Consider the following 26,057-nt stretch of genomic DNA (forward strand, 5'->3'; position numbering starts at 1 on the left):
TTATATTTAAAGTAATTATTGATAGGTGTGTACTTACTGTCTTTTCATTAATTGTTTTCTGGCTGTTTTAGTAGTTTCTCTCTGTTCCTTTCTTCTTTTCTCTCTTCCCTGTGGTTTGATAGTTTTCTTTAGTGGTATGTTTAGATTTTTTTTTCTTTTATGTATTTTATATGTTTTTTCTTTGTGGTTACCGTGAGGTTCACATATAATACCTTACGTATATAATAGTCTCTTTTAAGCTGATAGTAAGTTAATTTTGAACACATTCCAGAGCTTTATGTTTTTACTCCCCCATTTTATATATATATATAAATAAAAAATATATATATATTTTTTTTAAGATTTATTTATTTATTTTAGAGAAAGAGCAGGAAAGGCAGAGGGAGAGAGAGGATCTCAAGCAGACTCCTCAATGAGCACGGAGCCCGATATGGGGCTCAGTCTCATGACCCTGAGATCACGACCTGAGCCGAAACCAAGAGTCAGACGCTTAAACCAAGACCCAGGCACATCCCCCCAGCATTTTATATTTTTGATGATCACATTTTACATGTTGATTTTATGTATCTTAACTAATTATCGTATTTTAATTAATTTTACTACTTTTGTCTTACCCTTTATACTTGCTTTATCAGTATTTGACCCACTATCTTTATTTTATAATGTTTACCACTATTTTAAAACACACGTACTTCTTTTTATAAGAATGGGACATCAGGATTATTTTCCTGGGTGTTCCCCAACCCTTTCCCCAGTAGGAGGGGAGGACTGCAGGCTGAGGGCACCCGTCCGCCTTCCACACCCCGCCCAGAGGAGGTGGAGAGGAAGCCAGCGGGACCTGTCCCTCCAGGCCCGGGCCCTGTGCACTGCATGTGTCAACCAGTGTTTCCCGAAGGGCTTTCCAGGCCTGACCTGTCTCTCCGCTGCCCGCAGCCCTGTTCGTCTTCTGTACTAAGAGCCGCCGTGCGGAGCGCTACTGGCAGAAGACTCTGCTGCAGATGGAGGAGATGGAATCTCAGATCCGAGAGGAAATCCGGAAAGGTAGCGGGGTGCGGCCCAGGCGGGGCTGTGGACCTTGGCTTTGCCGACTGGGCAATGGGTTCCAGAGCTACTCCCAGCTCCCTGCCAATCCACCAGGCTTTGCCGAGCTGCAGACGGACATGACTGATCTGACCAAGGAGCTGAACCGCAGCCAGGGCATCCCCTTCCTGGAGTATAAGCACTTTGTGACCCGCACCTTCTTCCCTAAGGTCAGCCCACACCCTTGCCAGCCACCTCAGGGGCTCCTTGATCTCTTTCTGAGCCATGCCAACCTAGAGGGCATTTTTAAGCAGATGGGAAAACGTGGTGCCACGTGGTCCCCTTGAGCAGTGCATAACCTGCATGCACGCTCACAGCAGCCTTGCCCACCTGCCCTCACCTGCCAAGGGAGGGGGCCCAGTTTTTCCCCTCACTTTTCTTCTCTACTTGTTTGATGTTTGATTGTCCATACGGAAGCCAGCTACTAGCCCCACTCTCCTCCTGGGGTGTAGGGCCTGCCTGTCCTTTCACTGAGGGGGCGAGCAGGGGTGGCCCAGGCTCCCCTAGGCCCCTGGTGCCCCACCTACCTCTCTCAGCACTGGGTCCCTTCCCAGCCAGGCTTCTGGTCTCTACATTCCCTTCTCCTGCCCTCTGGACTCTGCCTCAAGCCTCCCACCCCTCTTTGTGTTCCAGGGGCTACCTCCTTGTCCCCGCCTTCCCTGCCTGGCCAGAGCATTTATGCTGGTGGCCAGTGACCTGCCTCTTGCCCTCTCCACACTGCTCACCATGCAGCAGCCCTAACAAGGCCATACCGTGGTCCTTGCTGGCCCCTCTGCTCTTTCTCCCACTCCGTGCTCAGCTTCTTTTGCTTCCTCTTAAGCCTCATGCCCTCTTGCATTGCACACCTTGCATCATGAGGTTCTGCTCCTTCCTTTTCCCCCACGAAGCCCCTTGGGCCAGCCCTCCCTGCTTCTCTGGATTCCTAAGGCCCTTGGGCATGGCCTGTTGCCCCTTCTTCCTTTACAAGGTAACCCTTTGCATTTGTTGAGCGGCCCTTGCATGCCAGTCAGGGGAGATCACAGCCCTGCTGAGATGCTGGGGGGTGGTCTACCCCTACAGTGCTCCTCCCTCTATGAAGAACGTTATGTACTGCCCTCGCAGACCCTCAACGCCCAGGGCAGCTCCACGGTGCAGGAGACCCACCCACTGCTGGGAGAGTGGAAGGTGAGTACCCCATGCATGTGCGTGCATATACACACAGGGCTGCCTCAGAGGCACCCCACCCCTCTCTGGGCCTCACTTTCCTGTTCACGGGGAGTTGGGCCTGCCTGTCATTGGAGTCAGTCATTGGAAGACACTGAGTCCTCCATCCCAGGAGGCATTCAAGGTATAACACCATTCAGGGTGTTAGAAGTGCTGACCCCAAGCCAGGTGGCGAGCGGTGAGGATTGGGCCTTTCTGGACATCCCACTCCACTGCTGCCTAGAGAATGGAAAGCAAGAGGGTCCTAGGCACAGGGACTCTGGGTTACCTCCAGGCACCCTTGACCTTCTCTGAGCCCCCCTTCTCAACTCAACTGAGCCATTATTCCCAATCATGGGGAGTTAAGAGACATCTGTCATGAAAAGGTGGTGAGCTTCCCATTCCAGGAGGCATTCAAAGAGCCATTCAGGGCATTATAAGTGCTGACTCCGAGGCCAGGCAGAGGCGCCAGACCCCTGTGGACAGCACCGATTGCTTCCGCAGATCCCGGAGAGCTGCCGGCCCAACATGGAAGAGGGGATCAGCCTGTTCTCCTCGTTGCTCAACAACAAGCACTTCCTCATTGTCTTCGTGCATGCGCTGGAGCAGCAGAAAGACTTTGCAGTGCGTGACAGGTCAGGCTGCGAGGCTCTGGGAGAGGGACGGGCCCGCTGGAGGCCACACAGCCTGTCCTGGCTTGGCCCGGCCAGACCCAAGCCCGGGACAGTTTGCAAATCGCCTTGCCTGCTGGGCAGTAGGCATCCACCCAGGACCGGGCCCCCACATGCCTCCCTTTCCTGGGCCTGGATGCCCAAGATAGGAGCCCGCAGGCACGGTGGTTGCCGTGGCCGTTAGAGAAGGTGGCCCTTTCTCCGGGTGGGTGTGAGCTGCGTTCACCCACACAGACATACCTGGGGCCGCCAGGTCCATGAGGCAGCGCCGGAACCCCACACCACACACGCTGCGGATCCCGGGGCCCGGTGCTGATGCCCTGCGCCCCCCGCAGGTGCAGCCTGGCCTCCCTGCTGACCATCGCGCTCCACGGCAAGCTGGAGTACTACACGGGCATCATGAAGGAGCTGCTGGTGGACCTCATCGACGCCTCGGCCGCCAAGAACCCGAAGCTCATGCTGCGGCGCACGGAGTCCGTGGTTGAGAAGATGCTCACCAACTGGATGTCCATCTGCATGTACAGCTGCCTGCGGGTGAGGCGGGGCCGAGCCCGCCCCCTGCCAAGCCTTCCCTAGGGCGAGCGTCATGTATCTGACTTGGTTTCCTCCTCATGCCAGCTCCGTTCGGAGGGGTCCTCACGCCCTTTGTGCAGATGAGGAAAGGGGCTCAGGGAGCAGGGACAGGCCTCTAGGGTCCATTATACAGCTCAGGGAAGGCCTGGCTTCCCGCAAGGGCTCAAAGCACTCTCCAGGGGCTTTGTTCCAGATAGTTCTTTTTTTTTTTATTAATTTTTTTTTTTTATTTTATTTATTTGAGAGAGACAGAGATAGTGAGATAGAGAGCACAAGTGGGGAGGAGAGGGAGAAGCAGGCTTCCCGCTGATCAGGGAGCCCGATGTGGGACTCGATCCCAGGACCCTGGGATCATGACCTGAGCCGAAGGCAGACGCTTAACCGACTGAGCCACCCAGGCGCCCCCAGATAGTTTTCTTATTCATCAACCCCCCCTCCCCTTGTGTGCCTTTGGGCCCGGCTCTGGGTTCAGATGATAGATCAGGCCCAGTCCTAGCCCTTAAGACTCCCCCGGGCTTAGAGGAGACAGATGCAGAAATAACAATTAAAATACAGAGCAATAAAGGCCACAGAGTGGCGCTCAAGCGCTGAGGCCTTGGACCCGGCTGGAGGGATCAAGGTGGCTTCCTGGAGGAGGCCCTAAGCTCAGGTCTGAGGGCTTAGTAGGAGGGCAGGGGTATGAGGCCCAGCCTGGCCCAAGATGCTCTCCGCTCACCAACCTGGGAATTGAGACCACATCCTGTGTTCTGGTTCCACCTAAACTCACCCCGGGCGGCTTAGCAGAGTCAAGGACTTTGGAGGCAGCTGATCCGGGGTTCGAGTCTAGCTCTGCTATTTCCACCCTGGGCGACCCTGGGCAGGTTGACTGTCCTCTCTGAGCCTCAGCAGTGAGGATGACATCCCATACCGGGAAGAGTTGCTGGGATGACCGAATGAATGTGCCTGCCCACAGCCAGTGGTTTTCCGCCTCAGAGTCCACGGAGACACTGAGGGTGGGGGACGGGAGGTGGGGGGAGATGGGGAGAATGGCACTAGGATCCCAAAGTGGGGGTGTTACCCAGGCAGCCATGGAGGTGTTGGTGCAGGGGGGTGGGGAAAGTGTTCCAGATGGGGGCCACAGCATGGCCAAAGGCTTGGGGGCTGGAATATGGAGGGTGGGCAGCGAGGCAGTGGGGGCTGGGCTGGGCAGGCTGGGCCTCAGCCCCTGACAGCCCCGTGCCCACCCCAGGAAACAGTTGGGGAGCCATTCTTCCTGCTCCTGTGTGCCATCAAGCAGCAGATCAACAAGGGCTCCATTGATGCCATCACAGGCAAGGCCCGCTACACGCTCAACGAGGAGTGGCTACTGCGGGAGAACATTGAGGCCAAGCCCCGGGTGAGTCGGGCGGCTGGGCGGCCAGGTGGGAACCATCTCCCAGGCCGGCTGGGAGGGGGATACTCATGCTCGGAGCACCCTGACCCTGATCATGCCCAGCCGCCCTGGGCAGGTTGTTGCCCTGCCTGGGGCCCAGGGTAGTAATGGGAGGAGCTTGCTGACTGTCTCCTCCTCTCTCGTGCAGAACCTGAATGTGTCCTTCCAGGGCTGCGGCATGGACTCGCTGAGTGTGCGGGCCATGGATACGGACACGCTGACACAGGTGAAAGAGAAGATTCTGGAAGCCTTCTGCAAGAATGTGCCCTACTCTCAGTGGCCACGTGCGGAGGACGTTGACCTCGGTGGGCAGGGGTGGGGTGCCGGGCCTCAGCATTGGGCTACTCCAGCGGGAACTGTCCCCCGCCTTGGTTGCATACTCCTTTCACTCAGGAAATGTACATTGATTGTGTCCCTGGGGACATGGAGATGATTAGATAAGGTGCCCATCACGAAGGAGCTCCTATTCTGGCAGGGAGATGGGTACTGCAGTGTGAGCAAGCTGCAGACAACAACAAAAAGTATTCAGGAAAAGCTTGCTCAAGGAGGGGCAATAGGAATGGGTTTTGAAGGATGCATAGGAGTTCTGGTTGGGCCAAAAAGCTGCCATTTGTTCTATGATCACAGGCCCTGTTCCAAGCACGAGGTTGTGATAATAAATGGGCACAGTGACTGTTCAGAGCAGGGAGCTCACTGGTTCTGGCCTGCAGGGGCCAGGATAGGTTATGAGATGAGGTTGGGTAGGCACTCAGTCACCCAGAGCCTGGAAGGGCAGAGTCAGTACCTAGGGATCACATACTTTCCATGACTCTCACTGTCCTTTTCACAGGTGGTACCTTTTCTTATTTCATCAGCAATAGTAAAGTAACAACCTCAAGGATGAGGACACTGCCAGACTTCCTGCTCTGTGCCCACCACCACCCTCTCCTCTGGATCTTTTTTCTCCTCCTCATTTTACTCATGGAAAAATACAGGCTCAGAGAGAGGCACAGCTTGCCCTAGGTTCCACAGAGAGAGCCAGAGGTCTCTCCCTGTGTGGGCCAGGCTGGTGCTGCCCCCTCCAGCCAGCTCCCTGTCCCTGACACCCTGTTCCCTGCCCCCCAGAGTGGTTCGCCTCAAGCACGCAGAGCTATATCCTCCGGGACCTGGATGACACCTCAGTGGTAGAAGATGGCCGCAAGAAGCTCAACACACTGGCCCACTACAAGGTGGGGTCCCCAGCCCTACCCATCCCCCCCTTGAACCCTCCCTAACCTCTGACCTCTGACCTTGGCCTCTCCCCTCCTGTCAGATCCCTGAAGGTGCCTCCCTGGCCATGAGCCTCACAGACAAGAAGGACAACACACTGGGCCGAGGTAGCACCGGTGGACAAGGGGAGGGGGTCAGGCCAGGCTTTGGCCCCTTCTGAGCAGCCCTAATTGGGAAACTGAGGCTTTAAGAGGCAGGGCTGGGCTGGGCTATGGTCTCCTTGGTTGGGGCAAGGACCAGGCCAGGCCCCTCTGCCCCAGTACTGTTTGGGCAGGGCCTGCCGCCAGGCCTCCTCCGGCTGGGATCCTGCGGGCAGCCAGAGAGAGGCCCCAGGAGGGCGGGATGTTTCAAGAGGTCTGGGAAGCTGCCAGGCTGGAGGGGGAGACTGGCATGGCCATCCGGGCTTTGGCCTGGGTCCCTGCCTCAATCCCACCCCCCATCCGCACCCTCAGGCTCCCGGGCCTTGCTGCCCAGCTGCCAGGCATGGGGTCCTAGGCTCCTTTGGTCAGAGGGTCCCCTGCTAAGGTCAGGAGCAGGATCTTGGGTCTCTCCCTGCCGTTTACGAGGTCTGGGCTGGCAGGAGCTCTGGGCTGGGCGGTGGAGGGGGTGAGGGCAGCCATCTTGCCCCCCTGTGGGGGTCTCCCCCATGTCCCTCTGTTCCTCCTTGTGTACATCTGTCTCTCATGGCCTTTTTCTCTCGGTCTCATTTTCTATGTGTCTCTCTGGATCTGTCTCTCCCCTCTTCCTCTGTTGGCATTTTTCTGTCTCTCTCACTCTCACTTCCTCCAGGTATTGCTTTGGATCTCTCGCTCTCTGCCGCTCTCCACTTTTCTGTCTCCATTTCGGTTTCTCTCTCTCCCCCCTCCTCTCTCTTGTTTATTTATTGTTTTCCCTCTCACAGTGAAAGACTTGGACACAGAGAAGTATTTCCATCTGGTAAGTGCCCGGCCTCTGGCCCTGGGGGTGCCCGCCCTCGCTGGGTGTGGACTTGGCTTCCTGCCACCCTGGGGCTCTGGGGAGAGTACTCCCAGGCTCTGGGAAAGGCCAGGGATTGGGGAGCAGGGAGGGGTCCCTCCTCCTTATGTGCCACGAAGTGTCCATGGAGCCAGGTACCTGTGGGTCGCAGGATAGGACCTCCCACAGGACGGCCCAGGATGGTGCCGGGCGCTGGACTGACCGCTGCCCCGGCCTCCCAGGTGTTGCCCACGGATGAGCTGGCAGAGCCCAAGAAGTCCCACCGGCAGAGCCACCGCAAGAAGGTGCTACCGGAGATCTACCTGACTCGCCTCCTGTCCACCAAGGTGGGCCTGGCCTCTTCTCCCCATCAGCTGCGCCCATGCCAGGGTGTTGGGGGGAGCTCTTCTTCTGCGGGGCTGGATGAGCTCCCCATGCAAGAGGCTCAGGGCTTCGCGTTGCTCCTGAGGAGGGGTTTGCTCACAGCCGTGAAAGGTGCCTGACAGACAACTTCTGTACTAGCCAACGTGATAGGACAGCAGAGGCCCAGGGGGGTCAGTGCTGTCCCTGAGGTCACACAGCTCAGGTGGCAGAGTCATCACCCCGGCGCTGCCAGTTCCCCAACTCTGTGCCTCAGTGTCTGGATCAGTCCTTACAGTACCCCTGGGAGGAGGATTCCACTAACCCATTTCACAGACAAGAAAACCAGGGCCCGGAGAGGTTAGGTGACCATCCTGACGGTACATGGCTTTCCCATTCACCAGCCCAAGCACTTTGGGCTCCCTGGGGCTGCCAGAGGTGCCCACTCACCCTCCCCAAGTGGTCCTGGGCTGACGGCAGCCACCCCACTCCTCTGCAGGGCACGCTGCAGAAGTTTCTGGATGACCTGTTCAAGGCCATCCTGAGCATCCGTGAGGACAAACCCCCACTGGCTGTCAAGTACTTCTTTGACTTCCTGGAGGAGCAGGCTGAGAAGAGGGGGATCTCCGATCCTGACACTCTGCACATCTGGAAGACCAACAGGTTGGTGGGCCAAGGGTGTGTGGGCAGGCAGGGAGGGATGCGTAGCTTCATCGTTCCCGTGTGGGTAGCACTCGTGCAGGGCTTCAGAGCCTGGCCTCTCAGCCCACCTGCCCAGATTCAGTCCCTGTTTTGCCACTTCCTAGCTGTGTGACCGTGGGTAAGTGACTTCACCTCACTCTGCTTTAGTCTTCCCAGCTGTAAAACCAGGGGGATAAAAAGGAATCCACCTTAACTGTAAGAATTAACCAAAAGCAAGCATGGTAGAACTTTTGCCCTTAGCGTCATCTCTCTCCTCCACTCCTCTTGGGTGGGTACCATCAGCTCCATTTTATAGACGAGAACAATGAGGCTCACAGAGAAGTGCCTGCCCAAGGTCAGGCGGCCCTCGCAGGGGCAGAACCAAGCTCAAACCCACGTGATCTGACTCCCATACCCAGTCGGGAGCCTTCCTTTAAGGCGTGTCTTTCTTAGCTTTCTGGGTCACAGAACCCCACAACTTATTGAGAACTTCAGCCTGAACCTCAGGAGATGTGACACAGCCTAGAAGTTTCTGTGCCGTTGCAGGGGCTTCTCAGAGCTCTGGTGGCGGGGGGTTGTCCATGCCCTTCGGGCTGCTGAGTCACTGCGTGGCCCTGGGGTGGGGGTATTACCAATCCTCTCTGGCCTCCTGAGGCCAAGGCCAAGAATCCAGACCCCGCCCTCCCCCAGCCCTTTCTGGCTGCTCCATGGCCCCGGCTAATGGTGGACTTCCTGCTGCTGGGCAAGGGCTGGAGGGAGGAGCTGTGTGCTGCCAGGCAGGGCGGGGTTGGGCGGGGGGGTTCTTCTAATGAGAACCAGGACCGGGCTTGAGGCTCCCCTGTGAGAACAGCAGGCTCTGTGGGGGCTGGGGGCAGGCGTGAAGGTAGCCGGGCCCTGCAATGCCTGCCCTGGCATCCTGTCCCGAGGCATGCAGCAACCTCAGCTCTTGGCCCCTCTGTGGCCCCACCCGGCAGGGATGGCCGTCCACCCCCTTTGTGGATGAGCACACTGAGGTTCTGTCTTGGGGGGAAGCCTCTCTGGCCTGGAGGGGTAAAGCCAGCCTGGCCTCGGCGCCTGGCTGCCTCCCTCCCGCAGCCCCCCTCAGGGACCCCTCCCTTTGCTGCCCGACCCTCTGGGTGGGCTCACGGTGCCTCCATCACCCCCATCCCACAGCCTTCCTCTCCGGTTCTGGGTGAACATCCTGAAAAACCCCCAGTTTGTCTTCGACATCGACAAGACGGACCACATCGACGCCTGCCTCTCTGTCATTGCTCAGGCTTTCATTGATGCCTGCTCCATCTCGGACCTGCAGCTGGGCAAGGTCTGCCGCTCTGGGGCTGGCTGCCCACGGGCTGGGCGGGAAGAGGGGGCCCATGGCTCTTTCTGGGAGGGGACCCCAAGGAGCTCAGGTTTGGGGGGCATGGGATGAATGGGGACCTTCCAACTGGGGCATCTAGATGCCCAGAACCTGGCCCCGGTGGTCAGAAACTCTGCACCCGCCTCAGTTGTGCTCAGCACCACCTTCCAACATTTAGGCCCTAGAGCCAGGCCCCGGGAAGCCAGTAGCAAGGTGGGAAATCAGCGTGGTCAGGTGCAACATCATGAGAGTCAGCCAGGCTCCCAGCAGCAGGCCTGCTGGTCAAGAGCCCTCCAAGTGGGCACTGAGTGAAGGAGTGGGCAGGGGGGGAACAGGCGACCGAGACCTCTGAGCTGCACACAGGAAGGACATCCCTGAGACCTGTCTGCAGGGAGAGGACCTGGCTGGCTTTAGAGCCGGGAAGAGGAGGGAGAACGGCCTTCTAGGCAGAGGGAAGTACCTGGCCAGGGGCAGGGAGGCATGAGAGCGTGGATGCTGCGAACATTAGTGAGATGGTCTAATGAGATCCGGCAGTGCAGGGTGGTGGGTGCCCGGCCCTGCCGTCAGCCCCAGACTTTCAGAGGCCACGAGAGAGAGAATGCCATCACTTCTCACATACAGCCTCCGCAGGCAGGATGCCTGTGACAAAGCCCTGTGAGCGTACTTGGCACGTTTTGCTTTCGGGCGTTGGAAACATACAGTGGGAAATGTTCCACTGAGCCAGCGATCAGGCTTCCAGCAACCCTCGCCACCAAGACCCACAACCCTAAGCAAGGATCTTAAACGAAACAGCCCGCAGGCAACGAAGAGCTGGCCCACAGCCCGTGCACCTTTCCCCCTAAAGGAAGCAGGTCCCCCTTCAGGTCATCCCCTGACAGTGCCCTAGAAAGTAGGGCGGGGGTTCTGTGCCAAAGGGCAGCACAGGGAGGGGTGAAGAGCCCCCGCCTGGTCCAAAGCCTGCTGCGATGGGGCCGGTTGTCTGGCAGTGGGGACGTGCACTGGTCCAGAAACAGGTCTGGTCTCCAGCCGCCGCCTTATCCCCGCCCCTCCTCTCTGCCCAGGATTCGCCGACCAACAAGCTCCTGTACGCCAAGGAGATCCCCGAGTACCGGAAGATCGTGCAGCGCTACTACAAACAGATCCACGACCTGACGCCGCTCAGCGAGCAGGAGATGAATGCGCACCTGGCCGAGGAGTCGCGGGTGCGGCTGGCTCCAGAGGGGCCTTGTGGGCGCAGGGGTGGGAGCTGACTTCCCGGGAGGGGCTGTGGGAAGCTGGGGCTTTGTGTGTAACACCCCCACCCCCCGGGCTGGGCTGGAGGGTGGGGTAACCCCCTCCCCCCTCCCGCCTTCTCCCTTGTAGAAATACCAGAACGAGTTCAACACCAACGTGGCCATGGCTGAGATTTATAAATACGCCAAGAGGTATCGCACACAGGTGGGTACCCTGATGTGAGGCACCCACCCTGGGGCCCGCGGTGCCCCCCTCTCAGCCCCGTCCACCTCCTCTCTGCTCAGGAAAGCCCCAGGAGAGGCTCAGGCTCACGTAGTCACATCTCGGAACATTTGCGCGTTAGGGGCCGGTTGCCAGCCGTAGAAATCCAGGCAGTGTTGTCTCCCCGCCCCCCGGCCCCTTGCTCCCCCCTCAGATCATGACCGCGCTGGAGGCGAACCCCACTGCCCGGAGGACCCAGCTGCAACACAAGTTCGAGCAGGTGGTGGCTCTGATGGAGGACAACATCTATGAGTGCTACAGCGAGGCCTGAGCCTGGGGGAGACGCACCGCCCTTGACTTCACTTTGTGCCCCGTGCCTCGGGCTCCAGCTGGGAAAGGACTGAGCAGGGTCGGCTTCGGGGGGCGGTGGGGGGGGGAATGGAGGGATTCTCTGAGCCAGGCAGAGGAGCCCCCAGTCCCGGGCCCCTCGGGCCCCTCTGTCCCCTCCCACCTGTCCCTCAGATCTGATCTCTGGACTGGGGACTTGGAAGCCACAGCCAGCCCCTGGTGAGGCTCCCGCCACCCCCCGAGCGCAGCCTGGACGGAGCCCCCGGCTCTGCCGCTGAGAGGCCTGCCCCCCCAGGGCCCAGCGCCCTCCGGCAGAGACGAGCCCCCGGCCCACGGGCCGCAGCCAGAAACACTACCTCATCCAATGTGGCGGAGGGGAGGCCTCCTTGAACCAGCCCTCGAGTGGTTTCTGCTTCAACCACCAAAATGTTCTCTCCGGCTTCGGTCACCCAGAGAGGACCGTGGCGACACACGGTTTCGAGCGGCTGCCGGTGGAGGCTCTGTGTGCTCTCCCACAAGCCGGGGGTGGGCAGAGGACCAGGGCCCAGGTGCTGAGCGCTGCTGGGCTGGGGGGAGGGACAGGGGCTAAGTCGTACCAAGGCTGTAGCTGGGCTACTTGATCTTGCTGGAAGTGTTTCTAAAGATAGCACCACCTTTTTTTTTTTTTTAAAGCTTTTATATATTAAAAAACTTATCACGCGCCAACTGTGAATAGCTGCCGCTTGTGCAGAGGACCTGGGGAGGGGTCCCCAGGGGCTCCCACCACAACACTGGAAAGAACTGTTCCAGAGGACAGGCAGACCTGGCAGAGACACCCCCCCCCCCCGGCCGCCAAACCCAAGGCCCTGAAAAAATCACCCATTCTGTTCCTGTCAGAAGCCACCCTCCGTGGCTGAGCCGGCTCCCCCCGCAGCAGACCCAGCCAGCACTGGGACTGGCTCCGAGCCCACGGGGGCTGGGCTGGAGGGGGTGGCTGGGAAGCTCTGGAACCTTCTTTGTAATAAAAGCCTGATGGGAAAAGCTGCTGTGGGCTCCAGCCTTTATCCTGAGATGGCCAAGGAGGGAAACGTGTGCTCGTAGTAGAAAGGAGAGGGGCAGCTGGGTGTAGAGCCCCGCCTCGGCCATGCTCCTGCGTGCGGTTTGGGCAGATACCGGACTTAGCCCCGGGGAGGCAGTGGCACGGTTCAGTGGGACCAGGTCTGCTTGCCTGGGCTTAGAGGGCACCCATGGGACCTCCAGGAAGATGTCATCGTGGCTATGTGCCACCTACCCCTAGGTAGGCCCTGCTCCTATTACCTTTATAACAGGCCTGTGAGGAATGGAACATTATGCCCATTTTACAGATGTAGAAATGGACCCTCAGCACAGTGGGAGAATCCCCACAGGTCATAGAGCCAGGCAGCAGCAAAGTGGGGACCCAAACCAGGTTGCGGGGGCCCCTCATTCCTCCATTTTGTGCTTCCTCCATGCAGTCTCCACAGTGGCACCCAAAGGTGTGGGGAGGTCAAGGTGACAGCCCTAGGAAGAGAACGGATGTTCACACATGCCCCCTGAATTTCTCATCAATCTTGAAAACCCCATTTTTTCATGTGAGGAAATACGCAGTTTCCCCAAGGCCAGTGTAGCCCTGGACTGTTCCCAGCTGGGCAGTCCACTCCTCAGGATGGTTAACCTTAGTTGGGGTCAGCACTACCACAGAACCCCCAGCCCAGCCAGCGGGCTCTGGGCCCGAGCTGGGGGTGAGGTTCATCGCCGTCCCCCCAAAGAAAAGGTCACTAGAGAACTGGCTCCAATGTAGAAGCAACTCAATCATTTTTCCATCATAATGGGGAAAAAATGAAGCACCCATTTATCAAGAATACAAGCTAGGACAGAAAAATTCATGCAATTTAAAACAAAATCCCACAAATACCAGTTCTAGAATTAATGAGAACAGAGGTGAGAAAAGAAAAATAAACGATTTTTAGCTTTAAAAATAGCCTTTTCCTGTAGGGGCTCCTGGGTGGAGACAGATTCTTTATCTTTTCAAATTTTCTATTCTGAGCACTGATTCCTTTTCATTAAGCAGCAGATTTTCTAATTTAAGTTATTAACACATTTGATAGGGATTTTTTTTTTTGGTGTGATTTTAGAATGAATACACATTTCCTGCAGAAATGTCAGGAAATCAAAGCCACCCTAACCCACCCGTGGTTCGTGTCCCGGAGAATGCCGGGCCAGATCGTGTGCCCGCCTGGGTCGGGGGCTGAGTAAATACGGGACCAGGGTGTACTCACCATTCTGTAACCTGCCTTTTCCCCGTGTGACAATATGTCAGTGACATCTTTCTGTGGCATTAAATATTCTGCAGCCTGTTGTGATGCCTGCTGAACATGCAGTTCCTTCTTGAGGTTTAGTAACACATTGGCATATGGTGGAAAACTAGTTTCTGGGGTCATTTCTCAACACAGAAGGTGGGAGACTTCTGTGAGTCACCCACAGTTGTTATCTGGGGCTCTGAAGACTCGCCTTGCAGCGACAGGCGTCGCTTCGCTGTCTGAAGGTCATGGGAGGTCATGGACACTTTGGCGCAATGTCCTCAAGCGGGGAGGAGACTCGGCTGTGTCTCATGAGTGCTGGATGCTGTCTGGCCTCTGCTAGGCCAGGGGTACTCACCTGCCCCTAACTTGTGGGGGTGCGAGGCCCAGGGGTGCCGTCCCAGAGCCTGGCCGGGCGCCTCCCACAACCCCCTGCCCAACCGTGAAAGGAGAGGCATAGCCAGACCCTCTCCACGGGAAGCGCCAGCCCAGCCCCTCCCGTCTGCTCACAGTACCCTTGGGGGCCTGCTGGCAGCCATACCACAGATGCCCCAGGGAAGACGGCAGCAGAGCTAGAAGCAGCCTCATGCGGGATTCGAGGAAGTGCGGGCAGGGCTGAAGGAGCAGGGGCAGGAAGGAACGGTCTGATGCTCCACGCTGGCCTGTGTCGGTTTCCCTTTGTGCCCCTTCTGCCCCCTTTCCCAAGTCCCTTGCAGTTTCCCTCCACCTCCCTTCTAGTTCACCCCGTCCTTCTCCACCCCTCCCTGGCTCAGCTGTCCCGCCTCAACAGGACTTCCTCTCAGCAGCCTTCTGCCCAGGCTGAGTCCTCACCCCAGGAAATTGTCACCGTGGAGTCACCAGGCTGTGTCCACCCCAAACTATAGGCTCATCCTTGACCCCTTTCTTCCACCCAGTACTTCAACAAATCCCATGCACCCTGCTTAAACCTCTATCCAGAACCCACTGCTTATAAGCCCTCCCTCCACGCACAGCTCTCCTCACCTGGACCACGGCAGGGCCTCCCCGCTGCCCGTGCCCCCTGCAGTCGCTCTGCTGCTCACTGTCTTCTAACGGCCCCTCCTCACGATTACAATGAAACCCCAAGTTCTTCCCCTGGCTTACAAGGCCCTCCCCGATCTGCCCTGGCCTGCCCCACGGTCCTTGTTCTAGGTTATCTACTGCTGCGTAACAAACCACCCCAATCCTCAAGGGATTAAAACAACAGCATTCATTTACAGGAGACCCCCCCTTCTCCATGGGGGATACGTTCCAAGACCCCCAGTGGAAGCCTGAAACTGCAAACAGTATGAACCCTATATATACTATGTCTTTTCTTAGACCTACATACCCATGGTAAAGTTTAATTTATAAATTAGGCAGAGTAAGAGATCAACAATATTATAATCAGAATTATGTGACTGTGGTCTTTCTCTCTCAGAATAACTTATTGTATGGTACTCACCCTTCTTGGGATGTGAGCTGATAAAAGGTCTACGTGAGGAGGTGCGAGGGGTAGGACAGAGACCCTGTGACGTAGTGTTAGGCTACCAGCGACCTTCGGATGATCCATCAGAAGGAAGGTCACCGGCTTCCGGAGCATGGCTGCCCACAGGTAACTGAAACCATGCAAGGCGAAACCGTGGGAAAGTGGGGGGCACTACTGTACGGTCCTCGTGCATCTGCCACTGGGACAGGGTTCGGCAGAGAAGGCTCATCCCTGTTCCACGTGGTGTCAGCCAAGGCAGCTCAACTACAGCTAGAAGTTCCGATTCCAAGGTGGCGCACTCCTCTGGCTGGCAAACTGGTCAGGGATGGCAGCTGGGGCTGACAGTCGGGGTGCCTCTGTTTCTTTCCACCGGCTGTTTGGGCTTTCCCACAGCATGGTGGTGGAGTTCTAAGAGCAAGTGTCAAAGCAAAAACAAAAACAAACAGGACACACGGGGAGTAGAAGCAGCCAGTCTCCTAAGGTCTGGGCCCAGAAACTGTCATAATGTCCTTTCCACTGTATTCTACTGTTCAAGCAATCATGGAGCCCGAGGTAAGGGGCAGGGACACAGACTCCACCTCCCCATGGAAAGAGGGTCACAGATGTGTTTAAAGCAACCCTGGACCTCATCTCCCATTACTGTCCCTCCTCATTGGACTTAAGCCCCATGGAACTCCCAGAGGCTCTTTGAGCCTTTCAAGCATCTTTCCACCACAGGGCCTTTGCACGCTCTCCTCCTGTTGATTAGAGCAGGGCCCTGCTCAGTAACTTGTCGAATGGTCCTCTCCTTAGCCAGAGGGCTCTTTCTAAACACACACTAACCACATTAGTCTCTCCCCTGCCTATAACCCTTCCTGCCTAGCCCCCACTGTCTACCTTCCCTTGTCTGTCACATCCCCCACCCTCCTCCCTACCCCATGCTCCTCTCAGAGCCACAAACCCTCTCCTTCCACCACACTGTCCAGCCCCACCTCACATGCTGGGCCCTCTGCCTGCAGTGCCCTTCCCCGCCTCAGCTGTCTCCTGCCCATCCTTTAAGACCAAAAGCCACCTCCTCCAGGAAGCAGTCCCAGATCTCAGGCTGGGTTTAACACCCCTCCTGTGCCTCCACAGACCCCTACAAGTCTTGGACCCCTAAACCAGCCCTTTACGTTGTACAATCTGTCTTCCCCAGGGAGGGAACTCCTATCTGGGCAGGAGCCATAGACGGCCAAAATCCTTGGACCTCAGCCTCCACCCACACCGATTTGTGAGGGGAAAAAAAGCCTTTATTGATAAATAGGTTACAATGAAATAAATAGAGTGACGGTTTGTTGGGGAATAAAAACTCGGGCAGGATCTCCGTGTCTCCACCCCAGCTCTAGCTTTCAGCCTCCACCTTCCTACTGGCCAGTTTGGACGATGAGGCCTTGGTGGGCATGCCCGGCCTCCTTGGGCCCTTGGGGGCCTCTGTCTTCCTGGCCAGGGGTTCAGGCACTGTCTTAGACCCACCACCCCTGGGAAGAGCAGTGGCCTTGGCTTTGGGCCCCGCCTTGGCCGCATGGGCAACAACCTCTTTAGGGACGTGATTTTCCTTCTTTTTGGCTGGAGAAGCAGTGCCATTCTTGCCCTATAAGAAAGCAAACCAGGAGCAAGAGGACGGAGTGGGGCAGGGTTGGACACGTAGCTTGGGGCCCACAGGAATGGAGCTGAAATCCCAGTAGGCTCCAAGGGTGGGGGGGGATTCTGGGTGGCTTTGGACAAGGGACCTCACCCCTCTAAGCCTGGGTCTTACATGTGAAATGGGGGTGAGGATCCTCAGAGCACTGGAGGGCCAGACAGAAGTGAACTGTGCTTTGTACTAAAGCAAATTACCCCCTTCTCCAGGGACCCTCCCAGGGGCTGGGTGTAGGAAGCCCGAGCTCTAGCCTGCTCAGCGTGGAGATCCAGACCAGGGAAGCCACGCAGGACCTACCTTGGGGACCGTGGGTTTTGCGCTCCGACTCCCAGCTTTTGTTTTCCTGTGGGCCTCACCACCTGTCAGAGGGTGGGGGAGAGCATGTGGGAAGGACCCCTTTCGGGAGGAGCTTCTGGTGGGCAGGAAGGTTCAGGGGCCCCAGTCCTCACTCTGACACTTACAGGCTATGTGACCTGGGGCAAGTCGGTTGGCCACTCTGAGCCTGGGTGTCCTTGTCTGCCAATTGGGGATAACAGCATCTCTCTCATGGGATGGTTGGGGGATTAACTGGATGGTGGAAGACCATCTCTCACCCTGAGCAAGGCACCAGGCAGAGCCCCCCTTGCTCCGTGTTCACCCACACCAAAGACCCCTCACTGGTTTATTAGTCTCTAGTCTTTCGGCCATCTTCCACGTGGCAGCCATGATACATTTTTAAAAAATACCTTGTACCCTAGCTGTTCCCTGTTCAAAGTCCCTCCATGGCTCTTCATTGTCTTCCAGATCGAGGCCAGACTCCCAGCTGCCCTTCACAGGCTCCCACTTCTACTTCCCACACTGCACACACAACTATTTGCACTTCCTCAAAACCTTTACCTTCTTCATGCCTCTGGCCTTTGCACAGGCTGTTGTCCTCCCTGGGACACCTCCTCCAGGAAGCTTCCCCTGACTCGTCTCAGATGAGTCAGGCTCCCCTTCTCTCTGTATCTCCCCTTTCCTAAACCTACCCCCTCCCCCCACCCCCCAGCTACCATGAGTTCTCCAACTTTCCAGCGCAAGCCAAGTACTCAGGCACATTTACTAGATAAGGAACCCCTCCCCAGAACAGGCCTCTCCTCCCTCTCGCCTCATATCCAGTGGCTGCCACAAATCCCTATCCCTATCTCTCACCCCACTCACACACCTACCCTGGCTCTTCCTTCTGCCTTTGACCTTTGACTTCCCACTGGGCCCGGTGGCACTGGGAGGGGCCCGTGTGGCCTTGTCTGGCTGTTGGGAGGCCTTTCTGGCCTCACTTGCTCTTGCCTCTTGGTCTTTGGTCTGGCCGCCTTTCTTGGGAGCCTTCTCCTTGGCTGCACCTGGTTTGGGAGGAGACGTCCTCACCTCTCGCAGCTTCCTGGGTCCCCTTTTCACCTCGCCTGGGTTGGGAGGGTCCTTCTTTGCCTCCCTTGGTTTCTTGGGAACCTTCTCCTTGGCCTCACTGGGTTTCCTGGGGGCTGTCATGATGGGGGTCTTCCTGGGTTGGACTTTCCTCTTATGCTTGGGAACCAACTGGTGGAGGAGAGAATGGGGTGGAATTGAGAGCAGAAGTTCTCAGTGTTTCATACCCCTACACCCTACACGAGGCTCAGAGAGGAAAGCCTTGTTCCAAAAGAGGGGGCGAAGAAGGTGGTCAGGGGCATGGGGAGCAGATGCATGACCACCTCCTAAATGCCTGATGCCAAAGACACATTCTATCCCCGTATTGCTCTTTGAGGGAGGGGTGTTGCCATTGAGGAGCTGGGGGACCTGAGTCTCCTAGACACACCCGAGGTTCTCTTACCTCCTGTGCAGGTGGCTGTCAGGAGGGCACAGGCACCCCCCCCCCTCCTGCCCCCCAAGTCTGGAAGTCTCAAAGCCAGGCTCCTGGGAGTAAAGTGCACAGCACACACTGAGTCCTGACCCCAGTCCTCTGAGATGCTAATCTACAAATCTCCTTCGACCTCCCACTCCACACACCTTCGCATGCACTCTGACTCCCCCTCCGCCTCCCACCTCAGGCCTCACACCCCCATGTCTCCCCAGGTCTCCCTTTTCCCCTTTTGCCTCTCGGGTGGACCTTCCAAATCACAACTTCCTGTGCAACTCAGCCAAGTCTTTCTCTTCTCCCACTGGCCTGTCTTCCCATCTTTACAGCGGGGCCATCATGAAATGGGTGAGAGGCAGGGGGATGTGAGGGCCCCTGGCAAACAGGTGGTCTCGTCCTCGAGCCCGCCTCTAATGATGTTGCTCTCTCTGTCCCCAAAATCTCATGGCTCCCCATTACCGTCAAGACCAGAAACAATCCCCCTCCTGGCACACACACATTTCTAACTCCATGACACTCCAGGCTCCCTTCCCCGCCTCCCCTCCCCTCCCCTCCCCTCAGCCCACTTTCCTGACAGGCTCTCAGGTCCTGCAGCCTAATCCAGCCATGCACACCCTCAGTGCCCCCCACCTTGCTCTCCTTCGCCCCACCCTATGCACCTGGACTTGCCATAGCTTGTGTCCAAACTGTGACCCTTGCCTGGGAGTTCTACGAGGAACTTGTTGTCCTCAGCCACCTGGTTACCACAGGGACTGGAACACGGTAGGTTGAGAAAGTTCCAGTGTTCTATGGTTACGGTCAGAGCAACTGCCACGTGCTGGGGCCCAGCAATGACCAGAAAGACCCCATGTCCGGGTCCCTGAGATTTCCCTGGTGGCAGCCGACAGTCACAATGCTGGGGTTGGATTTTGTGCCAAATCTGCCCTCAGCTCTAGGTGTCCCTGGACGGCTCCCCTCCAGGACCCTCCCGTTTGAAAGATGAGGATGGGGTGGCTCAGGGAGGTGCCAGCCCTGGTCTGGAGACCTGGGGTTTAGAGCCGGAGAGCATGGGCAGCAAACCCAACTGTGACCTTCTAGACCCCATGGTTGGGTGTGCCTTGTCCATGATGGAGAATTCCAGGCAGGTGCTGTGGGCACTAAGGACTCAGCGTGAACACAGCAGAGAGAGTCCCTGGTCGCCGGACACGGTGACAGGGATGAAGGCAGACACAGCCAGGGAACCGGGGCCCTGCAGGCTCTCCAAGGAGGCACACCAGTACCCTTCCTGGAGGAGAAGGTATCTCCGAGAAGACACAAGGAAGACAAGGAGAGAAGACAGGGAACAGCCCCCCCGGGGTGGGGGAGGTGCGGGGAGGAGGAGCTGGGGCTGAAGCTCCAGTCTGGGGCCCAGGCCCTCCCGCCCTGTGGCCTCCCCGCGCCCCACCCTCCAGCCCAAGCAGGCTCACTTTGAAGCTGCCAGTGGCCCCCCTGGCCTTGGAGTTGGTGGGCCTGACAAGCAGGCCGCGGTGCATGCCCGTGGCCAGGGCCTGCTTCAGCAGGTACTTGAGCCGGAGGACATCCACCGTAGGGTACTTCTGCAGGATGTAAACCTTGATGGCCGCCACGGAGGTGCCCCGGCGCCGCTCTCCCGCCTGCAGCGCCTCCAGGACCATGCACAGCACGGGAGGGTGGCGGCGCGGCCCTCGGGTGGTGCTGCAGCTCGGGCCTGCGGGGGGGGGGGGGGGACAGCGGGGCGTCACCCAGCGCCCAGACCACCCTCGGGCCCGATCGACCACAAACCTGCCTGGCAGAGCACACGCCGGGCCCCAGCCAGGCCCCACGGTGGGTGGGCCAGGGGCCTGGGGGATCACCCCCCCCCCCAGGTCGGTAGCACCGCCTGCCGACTGGCCCACAAGCAACGCAACGGGAGGGGGCAGGGCAGGTGGCTTGTCTGGCCACCGTCTCCCAGTGACCCGAGCACAGCTGGGTCCACACCGGGCGCTCCATAGAGCTTCCCTGAAAGAATTAAATAGTTCTTTTAGAAAACTAAATACGTCAGGTCAGTTGTCTAACTACCAGTTTACAGGAAATCCAGGGGCTTGGCGAGAGGGCCACAGGGAGGAAATCAGCAAAATCCAGCCTGTGAGGAGCACAGCCAGGCTTCTACAAATAAACAAGGAGGAAAATAAAAAGTGGGAAGGGGCCCTAGGGATGAAAGAGACTGCTGAGCCCGTTCAACCACATGCAACGTGGGATCCTTTGCTCAAACTAAGAACGGGGACTTAAATGAGCCAACTTGGTGGTGGTGGTTGGGGGGGGGCGGCACGGAGAAGACAACCAGATAAATGTGAACACTGGAAATATTTGGGGATATTAAGGATGATGGTATTGCAGTTATAGTGTAAGGGGCTCTTTTCTTTTAAAGGTAAATACCGAGGGCAGCATAAGCAAAGATAAACTATTGGAATCACATCAAACTAAAAAGCTTTGCACAGTGAAGGAAATCATCACAAAATGAAAAGGCAATCCTACTGGGTAGGAGAAGATACTTGCAAATGATATACCCCATAAGGGGTTAATATCCAAAGTATATAAAGAACTCAATAACAAAAAAACCAATCTGATTAAAAAATGGGCAGAGAATTTGAATAGACATTCCTCCAATGACATATAGATGGCCAACAGGCACATGAAAAGATGCTCAACATCACTAATCAGCAAGGAAATGCAAATCACAATACAACAAGACAGCACCTCACAATTGTCAGAATGGCTAACATTAAAAAGACAAGAAACAGGGGCACCTGCGTGGCTCAGTTAAGGTCTTAATCTCAGGGTTGTGAGTTCAAGCCCTGTGTTGGGCTCCACGCTGGGAGTGGAGCCTACTTAAAAAAAAAAAAAAAAGGGTGGGGGGAGGTGCGCCTGGGTGGCTCAGTTGGTTAAGCGACTGCCTTCAGCTCAGGTCATGATCCTGGGGTCCTGGGATCGAGCCCCATATCAGGCTCCCCCTGCTCTACGAGGAGCCTGCTTCTCCCTCTCCCTCTGCCTGCCATTCCCCCTGCTTGTGCTCTCTCTGTCAAATAAATAAAATCTTAAAAAAAATAAAAAGACAATAACAAGTGTTGGTAAGGCTGTGGAGAAAAGGGAAGCCTTGTGTACTATTGGTGGGAATGTAAATTGATGCAACCACTCAGGAAAACAGTACGGAGTTTCCTCAAAATTGAAAAATAGAACTACCCTCCCATCTAGCAATTCCACTTCTGCATATTTATCTGAGGAAAACAAAAGCACTAGTTCAAAAAGATATATACATCCCTCTGTTCATTGCAACATTTGCATTAGTCAAGATATGGAAGCAACTCATGTCCATGAATAGATGGATGGATAAAGAAGACATGGTGTGTGGATCCACTGGAATATTATTCAGCCCTAATCTTGTCATTTGCAACAACATGGGATAGACCTACAAGGTATTATGTTAAGTGAAATAAGTCAGATAGGAAGACAGTTTGATTTCACTTACAGAAAGGGTAAGTAACTACACTTAATTATGGTAAGCATTTCATAATGTATACAAATAACAAAGCACTATGTTATATACCTAAAACTAATATAATATTATGTATCAATTAAAAACAGTTTTAAAAAATAAAGATGGGGCGCCTGGGTGGCTCAGTCGGTTAAGCATCTGACTCTTGATTTCAGCTCAGGTCATGATCTCAGGGTCATGAGATCAAGCCCTGCGTTGGGCTCTGCACTGAGCTCAGAGCCTGCTTATGATTCTCTCTCTCACTCTCCCTCTGCCCGCACCCCGCCACCATCCCAACCTGATCCTCTCTCTCAAAAATAAAAATTAAAATATAATAAAATTAAAATAAAAAACAAAGATAAATGCTAGACTACTTATAGGTGAAATGATAAGCCTGGCATTTGCTTTGAAATAACACAGTAGGTGAAATAAGAGTAGCCAGGAGCTGATAAGTGTTGAAGCTGTATGAAGGGTGCACAGGAAGGGAGTGGGGGGTGGGGGTGGTTTGCATTGCCTATTGTTGTATGCATTTGGAAGTTTTCATACATAAGTTACAAAAGAATCCCGCTCCTAGGTATGTATACTCAAGAGAAATGAAAACACATGCTCAAATGAAGATTTGTACACAAATGTTCATAGCGGCATTATTTATAATAGCCAAAATAGAAACCCAAATGTCCATAAACTAATGAATTGGGTAAACAGAACATGACATTAACCATAAAATGGAATATCATCCAGCAAAAAGAAGGAATGAAGTCCTTCCTTGAAAACATGCTGGGTGCAAGAAGCCAGTCACGAAAAGTCCCATACTGTAGGATGCCATTTATATTGAAATGTCCTGAATGGGATAATCATAGACAGAAAGTAGATTAGTGGTTGCCAGGGGCTGGGGATCGTGGGTGGGGAGGGGCAGTGACTGTAGGGGGTAAAGGTTTTCTTTTTAAGGGGATGAAAATATTCTAAAGTTGCCTGTGGAAATGGATACACAGCTGTGAATATACTAACAGCCACTGTACCCTTTAAATGGGTGAATTGTAGGGTATGTGAATTACTGAGATATCTCAATTACTGAAATACTGTTATTACTATTTTTTTTTAAGTTGCAAAAGAAAATAGGATCAAGGGGAGAAAAGCTTTTAGTCATTATAAGGTGCATACAAGTGGTTTAAATATGAATCCTGATTTCAATGTGGTGATTAAAAATGTTGGCTTCTGGGGCGCCTGGGTGGCTCAGTCATTAAGCGTCTGCCTTCAGCTCAGGTCATAATCCCGGGGTCCTTGGATCAAGCCCCACATCGGGCTCCCTGCTCAGCGGGAAGCCTGCCTCTCCCACTCCCCCTGCTTGTGTTCCCTCTCTCGCTGTGTCTCTCTCTGTCAAATAAATAAATAAAATCTTTAAAAAAAAATGTTGGCTTCTGATCAGTTTGCAAAAATTAAAGACTTTTAAAAAGGGATTGATTATATATATATATATAATTTTAAAAACACATTTTAAAGTAGAAAAAAAAAGTTAAAAAATTGTAGAGACCTAATCCAATTCATCTACTGCTGCCTCTTGGCCAGGAAGAGCCTAGTGTCTGGGAATATTCATTTTGGTCCAAAGCTTGTGAATGAGTGGAATCCCAGACACACCCAGGACCTTGGGAGTTTCACTCTCCTCTCTGGGCCTTAGTCTTCCCACCTGTACAGTGGGGATGGGGTCTTTAAGGAAGTCTGCACCCTCCCAACTGGGGTGTCCTCCGGCCTGGCCTGCACTGACAGTTCTAACCCTTCCCCTGCCTCCCGAGAGCCAGGCCCTGTCCCAGGGAGCCACCCCAAGGCTCTTCCCTCCCCAGTCCCTGCAGCTGAATTCAGTTCCTCATTCTGCATTATTCAATGCCTGCTATATCCCGGGATGACCAGAACAGAACTCACAGCTCCCCCAAACTTGTCCTCCATCCTCTCTCTCCCAGGAATGGCACCTACCATACTTACCCGGCCACCCAAGCAAGAAACTGGAGGACATCCTGGACCTCCCATCCCCACCCCTTCTTCATGGACTTCTCCCCCCTCCATCCCGAGGACCCCAGCCTTCTTCCTACTGCACCTCCCCTCTCTCCCCTCCCCACTGCTGTCAGTGTAAAGGGCCCAAGGCCCTGGCTGAAGTCTTGGAGGCTCAGTGTGGCAGGTCCTGCCCCTTCCCTCCTCCCACCCCGCCACTCTGCCCCTGGCCAGAGGAGGGCCTGTGACTCCCTGGAAGCTTCCCCTAACCCCCTCACCTCTGGGCCCCTGCCCATGCTCTTACCTTGCCTGGGTGGCCTTTGTCCCCCGTGGTCACTCAGGTAGCTCTCACTCATCCTTCAAGGCCCACACAGCACCATGATTTGGACACCTGCCCTGACTTCTCAAGCCAGGGTGAGCATCTCTGCTCCAGGCTCCAAAGCACCTGGAACCCACCCTCCAACTTTTCCTCTGAAGGAGGCTTTACTCACACTCAGAACACTTCCCCTGCCTCACCCTCTTTCTCCTGGGTGAGGCTTAACCCTCCTGCAGGGGTCACCGCCTCCAGAAAGCCTTCCTTGACCTCCCAGAGTAGGTTAGTGACTCCCATGGGCTCCTACAGCCCTCTGCATTCCCAACGTCAAAGCACATGCCACATTATGAAATGGCATCTATTAATGAGGCAGTCTTCCCCCTCAGACTGGGAGCTCCTGGAGGGAATGAACCTATCTATATCCAGAGAAACCCTGAGGCATTGTTTGTTGATTGCAAATTGGGATGCAGCCCTCAATTCAAGGCCCAGCCTCGCAGCACATGCTTGCTCTCGCTCCTGCTCCGCCAGCTAGCCGCCCCGCAGCTGCAGTGGGTCCGCCAGCCCGCCCCGACAGGAAATGGGCTCCAGCTGGGGAGGCCTGCTCTGCCCTCTTCCCCCTGAGCTGGGCCAGCCTCAGCCCCAGGCAGGACCTGGCCCCTGCTACCTCGGGCATCAGCTCTTCTGCCAAAATGAGCATGTGAACTCCACAGCCTCTAGAATGGGTGCTGGGGCCGGGCTGGGAGAGGAGGCTGGGTAGCACTAGGAGGGTCCAGGACACCCAGGGAATGGGCTCGCAAGGAGCTGCCTCCCCTTACCTACCTGGCTCTTCAGACTCAGACACCCCGGACGACCCTACTGTGGAGGGCAAGGAGGTTGAGGACGCTGAGGAGGTTGAGACGTCACTGGAGGCAATGCTCCCAGGAGCCATTGCATGGGCAGACGCAGGCGTGGACGTGGACGGTCAGACCCCCTCCCAAGGCGTGAGACTTCCAGGCCGGCTCGTTCCTCCTATATATCAGCAGCCCAGCCCCACCACTCCAATTAGCCCCTGATTGGGCTGGGAGGCTCTGGGCTGCTGATTGGGGCAGGAGGGCTGGGATGGGGCACTGCAACCCTGCCTTGTGTGCTGACGCCCAGCTTGGCCACCCACGCCTGTGTGACCTTGGGTGAGTCAATTGACTTCTCTGGGTCTCAGGCTCACGGCAAAATGATGGGCCCTGAGATGATGGTCCCTCCTGCGCCCTCTGCCCCCACAGGGGCTGGAGATGCTGATGGGGAACAGGGCACACCTGGAGTGTGGAAGTGGTCACTGAGGCCTCCAGTCCCACTTGCCCCATGCCACTCCTGTTCCCAGGCCACTGCCGACCTGGTTTCTCAAGAAGTGGCAGTTGAAGCCCGACTGGTGGGGTTTGCCTGGAGCAGACACCCCCAGATCAACCTGTGGCCTCCTTTTTTCTGTTTTATATGAAAGAATTTTTAAGGGATGAATGAATAATTTTTTATTTATTTATTTATTTATTTATTTATTTATTTATTTTAAGATTTTATTTATTTATTTGACAGAGAGAGACACAGAGAGAGAGCGAACGCAAGCAGGGGGAGTGGGAGAGGGAGAAGCAGGCTCCCGGCAGAGCAGAGAGCCCGATGCGGGGCTCGATCCCAGGACCC

General features: G+C 55.8%; 2 protein-coding genes across 5 annotated transcripts in view; one reads left to right on the forward strand and one right to left on the reverse strand.

Annotated features, from left to right (window-relative positions):
- Positions 1-12,322, forward strand: part of PLXND1 (plexin D1) — a 58,122-nt gene extending 45,800 nt beyond the window's left edge. For 2 of the 4 annotated variants that reach the window (XM_034998173.1, XM_034998174.1), the window contains exons 21-36: positions 934-1,041; positions 1,138-1,250; positions 2,140-2,244; positions 2,767-2,897; positions 3,269-3,467; positions 4,735-4,881; positions 5,066-5,222; positions 6,022-6,125; positions 6,209-6,272; positions 7,067-7,101; positions 7,362-7,466; positions 7,979-8,142; positions 9,334-9,481; positions 10,579-10,719; positions 10,880-10,954; positions 11,166-12,322. In XM_034998173.1, coding sequence (XP_034854064.1) covers positions 934-1,041; positions 1,138-1,250; positions 2,140-2,244; positions 2,767-2,897; positions 3,269-3,467; positions 4,735-4,881; positions 5,066-5,222; positions 6,022-6,125; positions 6,209-6,272; positions 7,067-7,101; positions 7,362-7,466; positions 7,979-8,142; positions 9,334-9,481; positions 10,579-10,719; positions 10,880-10,954; positions 11,166-11,282 — 1,913 coding nt within the window. In that variant the 3' untranslated portion in view covers positions 11,283-12,322. Of the gene's footprint in view, positions 1-933; positions 1,042-1,137; positions 1,251-2,139; positions 2,245-2,766; positions 2,898-3,268; positions 3,468-4,734; positions 4,882-5,065; positions 5,223-6,021; positions 6,126-6,208; positions 6,273-7,066; positions 7,102-7,361; positions 7,467-7,978; positions 8,143-9,333; positions 9,482-10,578; positions 10,720-10,879; positions 10,955-11,165 lie in introns of those variants that run through there. The other 2 variants (XM_034998175.1, XM_034998176.1) reach the window with 2 other exon arrangements.
- Positions 12,323-16,442: 4,120 nt separating this feature from the next.
- On the reverse strand, positions 16,443-25,317 carry LOC118005698 (histone H1.8). Its single transcript, XM_034997753.1, has 5 exons — positions 25,209-25,317; positions 20,031-20,290; positions 17,923-18,290; positions 17,037-17,082; positions 16,443-16,691 (listed from the first exon to the last, which is right to left on the reverse strand). Exons 1-5 carry the CDS (start codon positions 25,315-25,317, stop codon positions 16,443-16,445), a joined length of 1,032 nt encoding a protein of 343 aa, XP_034853644.1.
- Between the last annotated feature and the right edge of the window lie 740 nt (positions 25,318-26,057).

The sequence above is a fragment of the Mirounga leonina genome, unplaced genomic scaffold (genome assembly GCF_011800145.1).
Source record: "Mirounga leonina isolate KUSES-001 unplaced genomic scaffold, KU_Mleo_1.0 Mir_94, whole genome shotgun sequence".
NCBI lineage: Eukaryota > Metazoa > Chordata > Mammalia > Carnivora > Phocidae > Mirounga > Mirounga leonina.

Excerpts from the sequence above, each read along its gene's own strand:
- LOC118005698 (XM_034997753.1), bottom strand. The coding sequence starts at position 25,317 with ATGGCTCCTGGGAGCATTGCCTCCAGTGACGTCTCAACCTCCTCAGCG. Across the intron at positions 20,291-25,208 it reads GTCTGAGTCTGAAGAGCCAG|GCCCGAGCTGCAGCACCACC; the intron begins GTAGGTAAGGGG and ends CCCCCCCCGCAG. Across the intron at positions 17,083-17,922 it reads AGAAGGAAGAGCCAGGGTAG|GAAAACAAAAGCTGGGAGTC; the intron begins GTGTGTGAGTGG and ends TGAGGCCCACAG.